Raw genomic sequence first — 18658 nt, 5'->3', positions numbered from 1 at the left:
ATGTCCCCCGAGCCTACAAGAACGGTCCTAAACTGTGTCTCTGTGCAGTGTGGGAGCTCGGGGTCGTTCCTGGTCTCTGCGATGTTGCTTTTTTCAGCTGCTCCGGGCGCAGATAAGTGTGGGGTGGAGGAGGGGGCGCCGCAGGAAGAACCGTCCCGCTGCCAGGCCCTTGTCTCTCCCTGTGAAGCGTCAGCTTTTCCTGTTGTGCCGGGAACGCGTTTGGTCTCTGGGAGCTGTTTCCCGGAGGATTCCCGTACTGACCGAGTGCGCCTTGGTTCTCCAGTTACTACCAAGAACGGAGAGCGATTTGGGACGGCTTGTGGCCGGAAAACCTGTCCTGCAGCCCGCGGGTGGGATGTTTTATAGGGAGGGTGGTGCCATATCTGCCCTCCCGTAGGGCTGCTGTCAGGAGGGAGCGATGTACGGCGCTGCCCCAGGAGGGGGCTGAGCTGTTCCCAAAGACCACGAGCTGCCGGGAGGGCTGAGGGGAGAGGCGGGGGACTAGGCCCCTCAGCAGGGCTGCTGTGGGGTTACGCTGGGTGCTTGGGCATGGTTTGCCTCTTCATAGAGTCACAGAATGGCTTGGGTTGGAAGGGACCTTAAAAACCATCCAACTCCCCTGCTGCGGGCAGGGATGCCACCCAAAGTCACGTTTTGGGGGAGAAACTCGCGTTTCTCCTAAAGGAGGAGCGGGTTTTGTGGCTTCAAGAGAGCACGGTGGGTCCGGGGGCTTTGCAGGTCCCATCCCTCTGCTCCTGCTGGGCGTAAAGCACAGCGCTAGCACTTGGGCCTCAGCGTACCCTCTGTCAAACAGCGCCGGTTCCTTCGAATGTGAGTTTTTGCTTCGGATTCCTGAAGAAAAAGCTCCTTCGTGAGACCAAAAGGGAGACCAGGAGCTTTCGGTGCGGTGCTCATCACGTGGGCTTTCACGCTGCCGTTTTAAAAAGCAGCGCAAAGAAGGGAGGAAATTCCGTTCGTCTGCTCGAGGACGACCGAGGGAATATGCGTATTAATCTCTCCGAGGACAAACACGTGTATGTATATTGATTTTTCTTAACCTTTTGTTTTGTTTGGAGCTGCTTGAAGCAGCTTTTGTAGTCTGAAACAAGCAACCTGGCATTTAGCGAACGCTAGGTTTTTTTCCTGAAAGATCTTGTCAGATTTTTAATTGGTGAATGTCTGCCTTTTATTTATTGCTAGGCGTTTCTCCTTCCAATTAAAGGTTGCTGTTTTTTAAAGCTGGCCTTTAATAGCTGCTTTAATTGGGAGAAAACAAACTTTCGCAGTGACTCCATAAGACCTTATTGAAATCTTTTAGCGAAGCGTTCACACAGGCAAACACACATGACAGATGTCAAGGAGAAGTAAAAGTGAGGCAAGACGTAGTGCGTTTCCTACTTTCGTGTCTGCAGGAGTTGAAATTGCAGGCGAAACCCTCGAACATATTTTATTTTTTCACAGGCGAAATTCTTCTTTTTCCCTTTTAATGGCTTCTGGCCGTTATTTTCATTACATTTACAGTGAGCTTCGTTAAATGGCTTCTTCCTAATGACCTGGCGTTTGATCTCCTCGTTCCGTCGAAGGCAATAGAAGCGATATCCCAGTTGGTGATGTAGAGTGGGAAAGATGGATGTACAGCTGATGCCCTCGCTCTTACAGCTGGGAAATAAGCTGCTACGAGAAATAAAGCCAGGTTATTCCGATCGGTGTGGACGGTAATGGTCTCTTAAAACCGCTTTTATTGCTAACAGTCTTTTCCAGCGTTATGAAAGCAGTAGTTCTACAAGATAAGTAGCTCAGAAACGCACTGGGAACAAATTGCGTACGGCAGAATGTGGTCCGAAACGATAAATTTTCCTGGAGTGGTCTTGGGACGCTTGTGGGAGGTGTGGGGCTGGGCGCAGCGGCTTGGTTATGTTTCATACGTTTTGGTTATGTTTAACGGCAGGTTCGGGTGCCCAGCGTGTGCAGGTGTGACCGTGCCATGGAAAGCTCAAGGTGCGTGGCCTGGCAGGCTGTGTTTTAGCTTTAGGGACTGCCCCGTGCAGAGCCGGAGCTGGGCCTGCCCATAAAAAACAGGGAAGCAGATGAAATGGGTGGTTTCGTTAATAAACGGTTGTGAGTCCTGTGACTTCTCCTCTTTCGAAGACATCGCCTCCGACAACTCTTCCTTCCAGGGCGCTACTGAAACCTCCAAGTTAATGAGGAAATTTCTGAAGCCATCCATTTGGTGATGGGTAAGGGGCTGCCCTTCTGCTGCTGGGTGGTCCCAAGGACGGATTCGTGGCACGGGGAGGTCAGCAGCTCTGAAACACTCACCTCTTCATCTTCCAGGTCGAGACAGCGTTGTACAGCTTGTACTCCTGCAGCTTTGACCACGTTGGTGCTTAGGACTTGGTTTTTCTCCCGGGAGCTGGCGATTCACCTAATAGCGGTGCTGAATTTTGGGGTCGTAGGGCAGTTGCAATAAAAGGTAGGAAATTAGTACCTGCGCTCCCAGTGGAGCAGTAGCTGCGTCACTCAGCTCATCCCTGGCAGCGTAATTGGATTTTGTGGCTGCCTGCATCACTTCTCCAAGGTGGGAAGCGGTGCACAGGTGGTGCTGGTAGGGTTTTGCCTGGGTGGGAAACATTTTTGTATTAAGGTACTGCTGCTGGAGACATGTAAAAGTGTGTGACTTCTCTTCAAGTTGTTATCCCGAGTGTCTGCCGTCTTTTTTTCCCCCTTTGCCTTTTTTATTGTTCTCCAGAAATCAGCTGATCACTAACTATACCCACATTGTTTGCACTGGCCTGGGGAAATTTGATTAAAGGCTGGTTAATTTAGCAAAATAAAGAAAGTCCTGATGATATTTACTCAGGGGGCTGTAGCTGCTCAGCCTTTGCGCCGCAGCTCTCGTGCGTAAATGCGCAAGTCCTCGCTGATAAAAGATGATCAATTTCTGTCGAAAATGCTCTGACCGACTGTGTAAGCAGCATGAAAGATTAATAGGCTGTAAGTAGAGGAGGAATATCTTTTATAAAGCTCTGTTTGCTTTCTGTGTTTAACAGCCTTTTGAAGAGGCTCAGCTCTGCGTTGCCTCGCAGCGAAGGAGCGAGCTCCTTCCCTGTTTGCACGGCAGGGATCTGTGTGTGGAGGCTGGAAACCCACCCAGCGTTGCGCTTGGACTGTGCTGGCCTCTGGATTTCACTTTTAATTTTTTTTAAGGGAAAGATCCGTTATAATTTTGGGCTATTGTCGTAAACTGGCTACATTTTCCATACCTGTTGACCTGCACGGTACAGTTTTTGGCTACCTTCTTTCCAGCACCTCATTCATGTCTTGAAGGGAATTTTCATGTTTTTAAATCTTCCGAACACTTTGATTCCCTTCTTCAAATCCAGAATTTCTTAGGAGCGATCAACTCACCTGTGAAAAAGACGAGAAAGCATTTAGCCTGTTGCTACAGAGTTAAATTTTTAAATACCTTTTGGATTTTTTTTCTCCTTCCCAGAGCATACCAGGCTGGTTTTTGTTACATGGCGAAACAACTTTTCGCAGTGCCTCTGCAGAGGTTTCGCAACACGTCTCATCAGGTTGTGTGTTTTGAGGTTAAATAGTGCTGGAAGCTGTAGATCGCCCCGCTTGGGACTCGGCTTTTAAGACAACAGTTTTCAATTATAAAATTCAAATAAGCGCTTCTGGTTTAATGAACATCTGGAAATGTGCAGAGTGGCGCAGGCAGCGGGCTGCTGGACAGTCGTGCTTGTCCAGGGGTGCCATACAACCTGTTTTCGTCGTGTCTTGTAGAAATACAGCTGTGTGTCAGGTCTTGCGGGGCGGCCCGCGGGCTGTGGCACGGCAGGCAGGAGGGGAATGCCCTGCTGGGCTCTTTCCCCATGCAGGGTTTTTGTTTTTTCTGTTCTGTACACCCATAAAAACAAGGGGGAACTGATTTTCAGAGCGGACCGGATTTTGTTGTGTTTCCTCACATGTTTTATTCCGATTAGCTCAGTTTACAGTGAGTTTCATGGTGGCATCTTCAAAAGGCATGTTTGGCTTTAGGTGTTGCTTGGCATCGTCAGGAGATTATCCTGGAAAAAATCCCTTGAAATTCAAGGAATGGTCCTTGAAATTATCACCATCACACCCCTCTGTCGTGTTCTGCTCCCTGCTACAGCTAGCTGTATTCCGGGGAAGGAGGAGATAGGAATAAATTAGTGCATTTTACCCTCGAGTCCTTCTTCTTGCAGAGCACCTCTGTGTGTCTTCCACACGTCTGCGAAGCCAGTGCTTGATCCTCCCAACAACCTGCACCGCGAGCCTGCTGCTGCCTCAATCCCGTGATAACTTACAGCTTGACGTTGCCTGAGAAGCGTCGAGTTACTGCTGCATCTGCTGGACAGCTCTCATCTTTTTTTTTTCCCCCCTTTCCAGCGCATCCTGACCTCTTATCTCTTACTCACCTGCTGTTGTTTGCTGTCTGTCGGATTTCCTCCCGCAAAGAGCCCAGGCTGTCGTTCTGTGGGGGCTGCTCGGTGCCTCGGTGGGGCTGGCCTGCAGGTGTTAGCGAGTCTAACTGTCCGGTAACGAGCCCAGCGGCTTAAACCACAGTAATAAAGCAAATGCTGTAATTGGTTTGTGGCCATGGTCATCAGCAAGAGACGCCTTGTGAGAAGTAACTGGATTCTAATGGGCTTCTTTCTACTCTCCTTTTTTTCTCTTTTTAATAGTGAAGTCTCCTTGGCACGCTGCAGCCATTTCCTGCAGAGAGGAGACCGGTCTTCCTAGACATCCACAGCGCTCTGCTGAAATGATGATTTGTTGCTTCTAGCAACTGCTTCCCTCGTTTAACTCCAGAAGTGCTTTGTTGGTCAAAAATTGTGTTGGTGAAGGCCGTGCTTTGATTTTTTTTTTTGTCCCTGCATGTTATCGAGGCTTATTGTGTTCTGACTTGTGTTTTTAGGTCCTTGGTATGGTGTAAAAAGAAAAAATAAAGAAATCCCTCCTCTGTATTTCCTTCCTGAAGGGTGTTTCGATGATCTCAGCGCCGTACTGTTCATTTCATCGTCCAGAACGATGCAGGTGTCTATGGTTAAACATATTCAGGAGGGTTTGTGTATTACTGGTACGTGGCACCTACCGCTCTTTATCTGCAAATATCTAATGTGCAGAGAGAGTTATTGTCCCAGTTAACTTACCCAAGCTGAAAGCCTCGCCCAGTTTCTTTGGAAGGGATGGCCCATGCTGCATCCCTTCAACTCTGCATTTTGCCCAGGGCTGCAGCACGCACCTCAGAGGCTTCTTGTGGTGAACGGTTCCTGGCTTTGGTTTTGCTGGAGAAGAAGGTGACGAAGCGAAGGGCCTGGGTACGCTGGGCACGTTTCTGAGCAGGGCCTTTCACCAGGACAAGCTCTGAGCCGGGCCGGGTTGCGTGCAGATGATACCCCGAGCTCTCTGTATCGTCGTGGCTTCAAAAGTGTTTGAAGGCGAGGAAGTGGAAGGCTTACCAAGGCATGAGATCCAGGGCAGAGCTGTACAGAAACAGGTGGCAGAAAATTTACTGGGGGGTGCTGTTAAAATTGGAGCTTTGTTTGCTCCCCCCGGGTGATGCAGCTTCGCTAAAATGTTCGTTTTCTCGATCAGGTGAGAAATGTTTAAATTTGTTCTGCTTGCCTTTTCTCAGTGGTGTTTCCCACCGTCTTTAATGAGTGTTTTCGTGTGAATAAGCAGCGCTGGGTGAAGGCAAGTGAATCGCGCTTTTAAAGAAACTTGATCCAGACGTGATGGGAGATTGCTCCCAGATTTCCAGACCATACCTGTGCCTCGCGCAGTACTCTTATCTTTTAATCCAAACGTTTGCATGTGTCTGATCCAATTTTGGGGGGCACGGGAAGAGGGGGCTCTAAAGGGATGCCCAGATACTGAAAACCTGCAGCAGTGGTCAGCAGCTGCAGGGACCGAGCTGTTCTCTCCTCTTCAATAAGCCTCGGAGCTCCCCACAAGAGCTGCCCGGCGTGTTGCAGATGCCAGCTTTTCCTTAATGCTCTGCAGTGCGTGCTTGCACACCCAGCATCTGTCCTTCCACTTTCATTTAATAAAAAAGAGAGCCAACTAGAGAAGCGTAATGCCCCCATACAGTTACTACAATGATCTTCCTGTGGAACAAATTCTCCAGCCAAGAAATCGATGCTTAAGACTCAGTTTGCTATCCGTAGCTTAGCAGTAATCATACTTAACAGGGCTGGCTTTAGGGTGGGTAAAAGAGGCAGGCAGTTCGTCCGCCCAGCCTAGCTGGAGGCATCAGGGAAAGCAAATTTGCAGGAATGAAGCAGTTATTATTCATTAGCATTAACAGTTTTCTCCTAAAATTGACGTTTAATCTAATCCTGTCAGCATTTTACTGGGCAGGTAGGAAGCTGGCAGTGGGCTGGCAAAAGAAATTCCCCCCCCCCCCTAGAAAGCAGAGCAAAGCTCCTGGTAATGCAGAGCTTGTAGGGGAACAGGAGACTGATCAGTGTAAATAGAAATTCTTGTGGAGTCCCAGATCTGATTGCTGCTGGAGCTGTAACTTTGAGGTTGCTGCCTGGGCCTGCGAACGAGTGGTCTTAAAGGTTAATGTTAACTTCTGTTTGCAGCGGTGCAGAATAGGGGGATGGCTAAATACAGGATTTAAGGAAAAAAAAAAAACAACAAAACGTTCTAGCAGAGGAAGCTGCAGCAAGGGTGGGTGGATCACCCCCTGAATTTGGGCTCGGAAGGTGAAGAGCTTGAGCACGCTGTAAGGGCACTCGCACTGTGAAGCACGGGGCCTGGGCGTTTGGAGGTGAGGAATTTGGGGTTGTCTCTCACTGACCTGTTTGTGTTAGTGGTCTCTGTAGAGTGAAACGGGAGGTAACAGAGCACAGATGCTTGCCCCATGCTTCACAATGAGGCTCGCTCACTCACACGTGGGGACGTAAGCTGAAACTAAATCTTCATTGTCAAGCAGGAATATGAATTGTTTCATAGTTCTGTAGCTGATCGTCCTGTAGCGTTTCTGTCCTCCTGTAGTACCTGTTGGGCCCCGCGATGTGTAGGACAGCCCCGTTTGTTTGCTGCTGGAGAGCTTAGCAAACCTCGTGCTCTTTCAGTTCACAGCAACACAAGGAATTTATTAGCTTGGGAAGAAACTGGCTTATTTTCTGGGCTTTTACACCGTAAAGCTGTGTTGAGTTTCTCGCAGGGTTTGAATGCTGAGAAGTTTGCAAGCCCTTTTTCCTTCTCCTTCCTCCTCAAATTAACACATCGTGCTGTAGGAGACTTACAGAAGAGGTGAGATAGCGTGGAAGTTGTGCAGCCCGGGCACCTGCACAGCTCGGATATGTCTTTAAAAAGCACGAAGAAATAGCCAGCACGAAGTCTGCAGCGTGAGAATAACTTGTTGTGCTTTGGGCGGAGGTGTCTGGTGCTAGTGTGTGCCGCTGGGGCCCGGCTAATTACATTGCTCTTAGAGGAGGTCTCTTTTATCCCCGCTTAATATGGTGTGTTTTCAAAGCACGGTATATATTTACCACTGTAAATAAGATTAGCGACTGTAGTATTTTCTGCACTACAAAAATGAGTGTCTTTCTCAAAGCTCTTTAGTGTTTTAGTAGCAAAAGTATTTCATTTTCTAGCTCGGGGTGAAAAAGCAGAAACTTTGAAGTTGGTGGAGGGAAAAAACAGTTCTAACCAACCAAGTGGGCTTTGCGACTGCTGGGAAGTACCATGTGGAGTGGTTCTGGGGAACATACCTAGGTCAGAAACCCTGCCTGCCAGCCTTCCGGACTGCCATCCAGCTTTTGATGACTGCAGTCTGTTGGGTTCCTGGAAGCAACAGGTAAAGGTGGGTTCAAACGTACTGCGGGTCCTCGTCGTCCCAGCGTGTCGGAGACGCTTGTTCCTTCATCTGCGGTGCCGAGGAAGGAGCAGGGCTCTTCTGGAGCTGCGGGGTTCCTGCGTTCAGCTTTCCAGAGCGGTACAGTCTCTCGTACAAATGGTGGAGCTGGCAATTGCATCCGATCAGTGTGAATGCGTTTTCTTCTGTATTTACTGTTGGGAAGGAGATGTTCCCGTCTGATGCGGAGCTGCTGCAGCAAGCAGCGTAAAGCTTCAGGCGTCCCGCCGGGTGACGGTGTGTCAGGACTCCTCTGGAAGCCTTTCCACCTGCTCTGGTTATTTGAGTCGGATGCTGGAAAGCAGAGATGAAAAATGCTTGTGATATGAAGATCAAATTCCGCTGAAATGAATAGTCCCAATGGAGTTTTTTTTATTAATCTAATTCCAGTGTAAATTCAGTGACCTCGGGGGAAGTAGCAAGGTTCGCTTCTTTCTTGTAGGAAACGTGTTGTACATCCCATGATAAAACGTCTTTGGGATTGTGTCTGATCTTCTCCTCTATCCTCTCTTCCGTAGGTGGAAGCGACTCCAGTGAATTAAGCATTTTGCGTTTGTGTAATCTGTATTTTAACTATGTAAAATCAAAAGTCAATGAGATTTGGCTCAATGAATTTCTGTTTTACCGTAGCATAAAAATGGCTCTTAGCAGACGAACATCCAGTTGGAATTATTCTAATCCTATTGAGCTCTTGCTAATGAGACAGGCATATGCAGCCATCCAGCTGCCAAGTACAAATTGCAGGTATTTTACAGGAGAGGCGGGTTCTCATTTAGAAAAATGGAAATGAAAAAACAACTGAAGTGATGAGGGAACCCTTCTGGAGATCCTCGCCGAGTTCATAACCCGTACGTACTCGGTATCTAGGCTGGTGTTTCTTCTGTTCGTGACATGGTTTGAAAGCTTTTGCTTTTCAAGGAGTTCTGAAAAGCTGATGTATATTTATCGCCGTTTCATAATCCCGTCCTGTTTTGTAATTCCCCCTTCAAAGTTCTTTCTGCAGAGTTCCCTTCCCAAACAATTTTGATCCTTTCTATTTGGCAAACAGCGTGTTGACTTTCCTTCTTCCTTACCACACATTTTAATCAAACTGAAACAAGCAAAGACGCCCTTGGCTTACTTTTTTTGCAGCGTTAGCAGGAACCTGTATAATCTCAAGAATATTAAGTGTTCCTCGCTTTGCTCTTTGCTGTGCAGAGCAAGAAAAAGAAATGGCTCCCGTACCAAGGGGCTCAGGAAATTCAGGTGCACAGAGTAATTCCTCAGATTCAAAGTGACACGGCGCCTTTTTGTAGTTAGAGGTGCTGCTAGGCTTCAAGGATTTAATGTTGTGGCTTTTAAGGAGAAAAATGCACGGTAATGAATTACTGGAGTAGAGAGAAGGGGGTGCGAGGTAGTTCTGGTTGAAGTAGGTAAAACGAAGGCTCAGCAGATTGATGTAGTGACTTGAGAAGAACGTGAGCAGAAAGGTCTTGCTGGTGGCTGTAAGCGGTTGAAAGCAGTCGTGCTCCTTTAAAATGTGCTGTGGAAATTTGTATCTTGCAGCAGCGGTGGACAAAAAAGTAAGTTGTTACCTGGGAAAAGTGTAATACGATTTAAAAAAAAACAAGAGGAAGCATTTTCAGTTTTATGGCACGCTTGTTTCTGACGTTGTGGCTCAAACCAGCTTTATTTCAGCTTATTTATATGTTGCTGTTTGTGTCCTAAAAAATGTGTCCTTCGCTTTTCCCTACGTGCTCTTTGATGGTTCTTGAGTACACGATCACAGGGTGGATCACACGTGTGCTGCTTTTCTGTTCCCCAGCCGTTAATCCAGATGCTTATAATGACGGGAAATAACCAAGTCCTAAAACCCAAACCTTAACGTTTCTGAAACTTCACGGACTTTCAGTACTGTAAATGAAAAAGCAGTCTCTGGTGCTCTTCTCCTTTTAGCTTTGGGTTATGATTTGTATTTTATTCTGTTTACGAAAAAATCATCTGCAGGTATCGAAGGCAAGCTCACGTGAGCGCAGAGAACTGTTAGGTTTAATTTACTTGCTTAGTGTGGAGTTATGTATCCCTTCAGGCGTAATAAGTGGTCCCTTTCATAAACTAGAAAGGAGGAAAGGGCCCCGGATGCAGGTAAATTATCTGGTCGAAGTGATGAGTAGGGTATTTTTGGTGGTGCTTCTTTCCACAATATTTTCCCAAAGCAGGTAATCAAAGCAGACAGGAGGTTCCCAGGACAGGTGTTAATTCTGGGCAGATTTCCCAGGTGCTGCGGTCCGACGGAGCCAGCTGGAAATCCTGGAACGTGGCAGCTGATGGAGCCTGAATCTTCCATCGAGTTCCACTCAGGCAGCTCCCTCGCAGGTTAGGATCACAGCCTGGAGAAGCGTGTGACAGCCTGTTAATAGGGTCGCGTCCTTGGTGAGTGCATCCCTGGGGCGTGCACACAAAGCAGGGCTTCACCAACATCTGTAACTCTTCCCTTCTTCCCCCTCCTGCTCTGTGATAGCACTTTGGTTTAACCTGGGACTTGGCAAGAGTGGATCGCTGTTGTCTTCGTGCAGATTTGGGTGCTGAGATATCCTGGTAAGGTGGAGGGTGCCCTGCCCTGGCACCCAGCGTGCACGTTGGTGTGTGCGTGCGTAGGAGCCAGGTAATGTCACCTCCAAAACATCTTCCAGCTTTAGGTAGTCGAAATTACAGGAGCCTTCCAGAGGATAAGAACAAGTAAGTGCTCTGCTGAGGCAGATAAAGGGTTGCTACGGCCCACGAGTTTGTCTCCAGTGGTGGCAATGCAAGATGTTAGTGAGGAGATGGGGGTCACCCACGTGGCCACCCCGTGGTGTCCAGTGCCCCTCCTGTTTCCCTCGTGCCCGCAGATGTAGGGTTAGGGGTGTGGGAGGATGCGTTCCAGCTAGTTTCCTTCAGTATCTGTTTTTTGCCCTGTTGTCTGTGAGCAACGCTTAGATCCTCCTTTGAAACCTGCTGGTGCTGTGAGACTCGTGCAGCAGGATTCAGGAGTTCACTACCTGTGGCGTAAGCGTGCCTGCTTTATGGCTCTTCAAACTGATTTCCTGAGAGTTTCACCAAGCCAGTAGTACACGACTTAGTAAAAAGTTGTTCGGCATTTACATTATTCACCTCCTTTCTGATTCCTGCAAGCATCAGATGCGCATCTCCTGTCAGCCTTTCCTCTTCCAAACTGAAGCCTTGACCTCGGCAGAGAACAACGGTGGCGCCTTTGCTGTTTAGTTGTGCTTCCAAGGCCAACTGAAGAGAGAAGAGACCCGAGCTGCAGACATCTCGCAGGCTGTGGGCACCGTAAGGTTTTGTGCAGCAGCAGAGCAAGTCCTTTGTGTTCTCATCTCGTTGGCTTCTGGGCTGCTGCTGTGCTCATGTTTTCAGAGAGCTGTGAGTGCAAAAAATACTTTGGCAACTGGATTCCCAATGTGTGCTGGTGAGATTCCAGAAGTCAGGGTGGACAAAATGGGGCTTTGAGATCTCCATCTGCCCATTACCCTTCGTTTTAGTAAGGATTACTGATATTTTCATGCCACTACTGGCTGTGTAGTGGCTTAAATGCTGAGGTCTTTGGAGCCTAGTCTGCGTGTGAGAAGGTGAGTTGTGCTCAGCCAGATGGGCTCTTTTTCTTTTTATACTCACCTTCTCCTTTTTTCAACATGTTCTGTGGTTTCTAAGGTAGGGTCCGGCTGTGACCTCACGTTTTCTCGCTGGCTTCAGAAATGTCTTGGTTTTGGCTGTGCAGATGTCTAGTGTTTTTAGCAAAAAGTAGTCATTCTATAAAGAGCAATTTCAAGTCAATTGCAAGGACGAAAACAAGTGGGCAGCACTGTCTGAATCTGCTTGGAAGCATGGATACGACTGGAAGTTGTTAGGAATTAAACATTAAAAGGAGCCTTAAAAAAAAGACTTGTGATGTCCTCGGATACTACAGCGGTGTAGCCGTAACCTTGTGGAATGGTCTTTAGCTCCTGTAACTACTGCTGCTGCAGGTGGATTACTAAAGCCTGAGTAGCTCTGGTGAGTCAAGAATTTTGAAGTTTAATTAAAACCAGAAACTTTGCTAGTCGATGATGCAGGCAAATTTGGTTCAGCTTGCACAGTGTCTGCAGCGATCCACGATTCTCCGGCGATCCGTAGCGCAGGTGAGGGAGGATCGATGTTTTCATTAACCACGGCAACAGGCGATATCCTTCAGCATCCAACTCAAACCATACATCAGCTCCTAAGAAGGCGATACCTTTGTGTCTGGGGTGACCATGCTGAAGAACAGCCTTTTAGCAAAAATTAGCAGTTTTTCACAAAGAAAGGGTGTTCATCCGCAAAAGCTCTGAATGCAGTGAGGTTTACTGCCATATACGTTCTTTCATGTGCTTTGGATTCATGCTATAAGAGATGAACAGAAGCCTCTCTGCAGCTCCCAAGTACCGTGTGTTTAATTCTGCATTCTGCGTGTGCTGAGCGTTGTTTTCTGCCACATCCTCTTACCTTACTTTGTCTGAAGCGTTTGCATGACCTCTGCCAGCAGCCTTGGAGCATCTCACTAGTGCTTAGCGCACGTAACCGCAGCTCACGTGTTTGAGGAGCCTGTGCTGTGCGTTCCCCAGCTAAGGAGGAGAAACCAGGCCCCGAGGATCTGCCTGGGCAGCCCGGTGGCTGCAGGGCAGCTGTTCCCATTTGGGCGTGGAGCTGGGGATGCTCTGAGCACCGTGGTATCCGTGGTAGGGCAGAGGCTGTAATCCGGTTTTCTTAATCCCAGGTTGATTTTCCAGCCACCCCACCATCGTTCTTTCTTTCCAGGTCCTTTTTGCACGATGCTAAATCGCTTTGCATACGGTACGGGCTAATTGCAGTGACTTTTGAGACAATGTGATTTAATGCACGACCGGGATCGGAAGGATCAGAATCTTGATGCGGTAACACTGGAAAGCGTTCCCATTTCTACAGCGACCACGAAGCACGGAACTTGAAATCCTACAAAGCTTATCTGTAGTATCTGTTCAGCCCTTCTGCCACTGCCAGCTGAAAGGGAAAAGGTGTGAGAATTGGGTAGAATAAAACACAGCACACGGGTGCGTTGTCGTCTTTTGGGGTTTTGTTGTACATTGTGGCTGAAATTCCTCTGACCTCCTCGGTACTCGGGTAGGACAGGCGTCCTCGTGGTCCTGTCCTGTCGTGCCCCGCTCCATCTGGCGGTGCAGATTTGCTTGCTCACTTGAGGTTTTTAGCTGTTCTTTCTGGGATGATGATCTCCTGTGAAATGCCTTTTTTTCTCCCTTTTTAAAGATGGAGCCCTCGCGTGGGTGGCACAGCCTGTTGTTTTTCTTTGTAGGCAAGAATTGGTCGCGAACTGGAGATTTTGGCTGCGTCTCTGCTGCCTTTGAGGGAGAGGGAACATTTCTTGTGTGCTGGTGTGAAGTTCCTTGTTTGCATTCATTTGGGAAGAGCTTTTTGCGCTTGAGCTCCTACTACTTCTGAGATCGGAGAATTCAGAAAAATCTCTCAAAAGTTAACCCTTCATGTGTCCCACACATCACTGAAGCCACTTGTAGATACCCCATAAAGCAAATTTGACCTTCTCCACTCAAACTGCTTAAAAAGTCCTTAAAAAAAAAAAAAATCAAGCAGTTCTCTATTTCTCCTGGCATGTGTCTTTGTTCCCACTGGCCACGGGATTGGGAACGGTGGCTATTTTACTGTTTTATTCTTTTAATGCTCTTTAGTGTAACGTGTATCATCTGAAGATGGTGCCTCTGCTTGGCTGAGGGCTGAACTTCTGTAGTTGAAAAGGAATAATGCTCTCTGGGCCTTCATGCTCTGCTGTGTTTGTTTTTTAAGGGCATCTCACTTTCAGCAAGTCAATGTTCAGGACTTCTTGGAAAGTTGTGCTTGTTTCGTGTTGTTCAAGCATGCGAGCCAAAAGAGTTTGTATTTTTTTGTTTGTTTGTTTCCCTTATTTTGACCTCACAAGTTCTTCAAAGTGGTTCAGAAGTTTTCAAGAGAGCTGCAGAATCCATCACCCAGGTTCTTAAGGCTGTGATATACCAGAGTGTTGTGGTTTAACCCGGCTGGCAGCTAAACACCACACAGCCATTCGCTCACCCTCCCCCCTCCCTCTCTGGGATGGGGGAGAGAAACGGGAAAGTGAAGCCTGTGAGTTGAGATAAAGACAGTTTATTAAGACAGGAAAATAATAATAACAATAATAATAATAATAGTGATAATGGTAATAGTATTAACAATAATAATGTGTAAGAAAACAAGTGATGCACAATGCAATTGCTCACCACCCGCTGACCGATGCCCAGCCTATCCCCGAGCAGCCGACCCCCCACCCCGGCCAGCCACCCCTATATATTGTTTAACATGACCCCAGATGGTATGGAATACCCCTTTGGCCAGTTTGGGTCAGCTGTCCTGGGTCTGTCCCCTCCCAGCTCCTGCTGCACCCCCAGCCTGCTCGCTGGCAGGACAGAGCAAGAAGCCGAAAAGTCCTTGGCCTGGTGTAAACACTGCTCTGCAACAATTAAAACATCAGCATGTTATCAGCGCTCTTCTCATCCTAATCCAAAACATAGCACCCTACCAGCTACTATGAGCTACTTAACTCTGTCCTAACTGGAACCAGGTCATAACTACTGCAACTGATCCTAAATGACTTTTCTCTTTTTCTCTATGAAATATCCGGTTTTCTGTTGCTGTATTGCTGATTTAAGACAAAAGCTTTTGTGGACCGTGCCTACCTGTCCCAGGGATAAAGGAAGAGGAAAATTCAGGATGCCTTTTTTGCACAACCTGGCTTTTTTAGTGCTATGTACGAAATAAGAAGGTGTTTTTCTGCTTGCTGCTGTCTCCTAGCCCTTTCCAGTAGTGCCACAGAGTTACTGCAGGTGCGGGCTGCTGGATCTGGTGGCAGGAGGGGTCTCAAGTGGGGGTGAGTGAGGTGAAAGGAGTGAGGAAGAGAAAATTGCACTGATCTTTGTGCAAATCTGAGAAATTTGGAGTGATACCAAGAAACTTGCCCTCCCCATGCCCAGTTCGATTTCAACATTTTCAATTTTCAAATTGCAAAATTTCGATTTGAATTGAAATTTTCAACAGTTTCATGGGAATCTCGAAGTTTACGGCTTTAAAATAAATCAAAATATTCTTGCTGGATGATGTTACTCAGGTTAAAATCAAGACGTATGTGTGGTGGAAATAAGGGCACGTGGCACGTCTTCCCTGGAGTGGTGCCATGTCTGAAAACAGAGTGGCCATTGGAAGGCGTGGGTCAGCTTTTGGTGGGTTTTTATCTGTTCTGGTGGTATTCCTGGTGGGCTTTGGCAAATAAGTAGTAGCTGGAGCGTTCCTTACTGATAGTTGCGATGGTCTTCAAGTCAAAAATAGAATTTCTTCTTTGTAGTGCTCTGTAAGTAATAAATTGGGGTATATTTCAGATTTTATACTGTGCCCATCCAGTAGTGCACTGTAAAAGAAAAAAAGCTCCCAAGAATCTGAAAATTGGGGAAATAATAAAACACAATGCTTCTTTTTCCTTGAAGTGCATCGTTCTCTTTACCAGAAGAATTTACCAGAAATAAGCTTCACTCGCCGATGTGTCAGACTAGTAAGAGTGACAGGTAATTTCAAAATATCCCTATTTTTGTCATCTTTTTGCCCTTAGGACCCTGTCTACGAGTGATGACGTTGAGGACCGAGAGACCGAGAAGGGCCGCCTGGAAGAAGCCTATGAGAAATGCGACCGGGACTTGGACGAGCTCATTGTCCAGCACTACACCGAGCTCACCACTGCCATCCGCACGTACCAGAGCATCACGGAGCGCATCACCAACTCACGCAACAAGATCAAGCAGGTGAGGACCGACGTTACGTGTGTTGCTCTCTTTTCGTCTGCTTGGTAACCTGTACAAACGTGTGCAACTCCTCTTTTTCCTGCGTACTGCTTTTTTATTATTAGTGCAGTGCGAGCTTACATTTTAACCTTTTATTTCTCTCCCTTTTTCCAGCTACTCGTCATCCTGAGCAGAACTAAAAATTAAACTGAGAAAGCTCTGCTACCTATGAATTGTGATGTGGCTGGGAGCGCAGCATTCGGTCCTAATACAGTGGTCCCAGCCTATCTTACCAGTAGTTTGTTTTCCATAGGTTCTCTTCTTGTTCTCTGAGAGCACAAGTAATTAAAGAGCAGAATGGGAGGTGGATATGAAGAGCAAAAGTTTGCAGTGCCCTCTGTTCATTTACTGTCTGGGCAAGCTGCTATCGGTTTTTGAAGTCTAAAGGCTGCTAAGCTAACACCTTTCCATCGAATCTGTTCATGTTTTTTTGTACGTTGGCCTCCAACAACCTCCTAAATAGCCTGGGTGATTCATCACCTTGCTTCTTGCTCAGAGAATATGAATTTTGGCGCTGTTTCCAAACTCAGTTCTGTTGTGTGAACGTACATGAACTCTGTGCCCCCGTGTATTTCTGCATTTTGAGTGCTCACACTTTAGTAGTGTGCCAGTAAATAACTCTGGCACTCTTTGTTGTGGACTTGTTCCATCTGCTCTCCCCCTGCAGCTCTGATTACTGTAGCAGTAGATTAGTTTTTTGGTCTCCTGCCCTGCCTTTTACTTCCTGTGTGGTTTGCTTTACCTAAACTTTGCAAACTAGGTACCAGAATTGTTCTTTTTTTTTTTCCCCTGACTCTGGGGAGGTCTCAGCTTAAAACCTTTCACCGCATTGCTTTAGGAGCAGTAGGCTGTGACCCTTCTGGGGCTACGTACTGACCCTTCTGGCTTTTAAAATTCATTTAGCATTTTCAAAGAGAATGACACCGTCCTGATGTTTTCCAAGGGTAAGAGTTCACCCTAGGATTTATGTACAAAGCTCAGCACTCTGAAAGCACAGATCAATTGTGCTAAATTTGAAACAAACTATAGCTGGTGGCCTGTTTTCACACAGTACGCTAAGCTTTGCAGAGGTCAAAACAAACATATAGGGGGGTGACCTTTTGGTCCAGCGTAGAAGAATGACTGTAAAGGTGAAGAACCTTTTGATATTTAAGTTTCCTTATTAGTTTTGGTCAACATGTATTGAAGTAGCTTTGACCTAATCTCATGGGAGGCCCCAGATCTGGTTTGTCATCAATCTGTGTTACACTATCAGTCTTTTGATCTTCCCCTTTTGTGGGAGGTGGGTGATTGCGCAGCCGTTTACTCGCATTAGGACCCGTGGAAATGACAGATAGTCCAGATCCTGCTATATATCTACCTTCTGTAGTTAATTCTTTTATGGGTACCTGTTGGGAAAGGCTTGCTTTTTGTCTTGGTTTTGAATCTAGCTTTAGAAGTGTTACCGTTGTAAAACTGAGTTATAAAGCAGAAAACAATCGGGTCTGCCAGAAGGAGTTTGGTTCTTAAAGACTAGTTCGTTCTTCCCCTTCTCTCAAACGTAGATAGAGTTCATCATCTTTCTTGCAAGGACAGGAGTAGCAACGTCTTCTGAGATTCCTTCTAGCCCTGCAATTGTTTTCCTGACCCAGTTTTGCTCTGTGTAGCAGCAGTCCACTGATGATGGTGTGCTAGGCCGGTGAAACATTTTAAATTAAGGTATTGAACAGGGAGGGATTATGCCTGAAATGAACTCTCTATGCATTTTAGTTTGCCTATGCTTTTGCAGCGAGTTGGGACACCTTACATTAGCTTTTTTGTTGGCTGAGTTTTTCTGTGTTGCACTCTGAAATGTCTTCCTGAAAACAATAATGTTATTGTATTGAGATCTTAGTCTTTTCTAACTCCAGACGGAGGCTGTCCTGTGTAGCTAATTACCAGATGTTTGTATTTTGCTCTACGTGTTTGGGATGCGCTCATCTAAGTGCTAACTGCCTTGAGATGGACAAGGATGAACATCCAACTGAAGCAGGACTCCTGGAGCGCTTTGAAGGCTGAAATTTTAAAAATAAATTGAAAGGCCTGCTTCTCCTAGTCTCTCTTCATGTGTAATTCAGTGAGAGTTCAGCCTGAGAAAAGGTTGGACCCTGAGTATTCATAACTTCTCACAAAAACAAGAGGAGTGTGAAAGCTATGTGCGAAGCTGTGTTGTTAATTGCTTCCACATCTTAATATGTGATTATTGATTTGCATTATGCAAGCGAAGTTAGGTTATGCTGACCTTATCGGGGGATATTGGGAGAACCTGAAAACAGGATGTAGGCAGCGGGTATGACTGGGGAGAGGGGATAAGAAAAACTCCTGATGCTTTTTATTAGGCATGGTAATGGGAGAGTAGTAAGGGACTTTCTCACTTAGAGAAGCAGCTGACAGGTGATGGCACGAGGCTCCAGAGCAAACTGGATGGCAAACAGCAAGGTGCTTTTCGTTGTTACGTAGTAGAAATGTTGAGCTGAACTACATCCTTACAGCTATTTGTTCCACTGAAACTGTATTTTGTAAAACCAAACTTGATAATGCTGAAGGTATTAGAGAAGTGGTTGTACGGTTGGATAATCAGGCTTTGAGAAACGGACGTGCGACTCGGAGAAAGGAGAAGATATGCCAGAAGATTCACTAGACAGATGGAAAATGTTTACAGCAGAAAAATTAGTAGTGGCTTATTTGCTTTCACTGCGAATTGAAGTCTTGCTGTATGCCAAAATACTGAATTGATTTTTGGAAAACCCACAAATCAGTCTTTGGTCACGGTTAATAGGATCCTGTGTTTTTTCACGTTATCAAACTTCCTTTAAATTTTCACTAGTGATAGGGA

General features: G+C 46.7%; 1 protein-coding gene across 8 annotated transcripts in view; it reads left to right on the top strand.

Moving 5' to 3' along the window:
- EXOC4 (exocyst complex component 4) overlaps positions 1-18658 on the top strand; it is a 382597-nt gene that overhangs the window by 3694 nt on the left and 360245 nt on the right. For 7 of the 8 annotated variants that reach the window (XM_083819252.1, XM_083819251.1, XM_083819258.1 and 4 more), the window contains exon 2: positions 15576-15765. In XM_083819252.1, coding sequence (XP_083675378.1) covers positions 15576-15765 — 190 coding nt within the window. Of the gene's footprint in view, positions 1-10104; positions 10253-15575; positions 15766-18658 lie in introns of those variants that run through there. The other variant, XM_083819253.1, reaches the window with a different exon arrangement.

Source organism: Anser anser (genome assembly GCF_964211835.1).
Source record: "Anser anser genome assembly, chromosome: 1".
Lineage (NCBI taxonomy): Eukaryota > Metazoa > Chordata > Aves > Anseriformes > Anatidae > Anser > Anser anser.
This window is presented reverse-complemented; position numbering and strand designations above follow the sequence as displayed.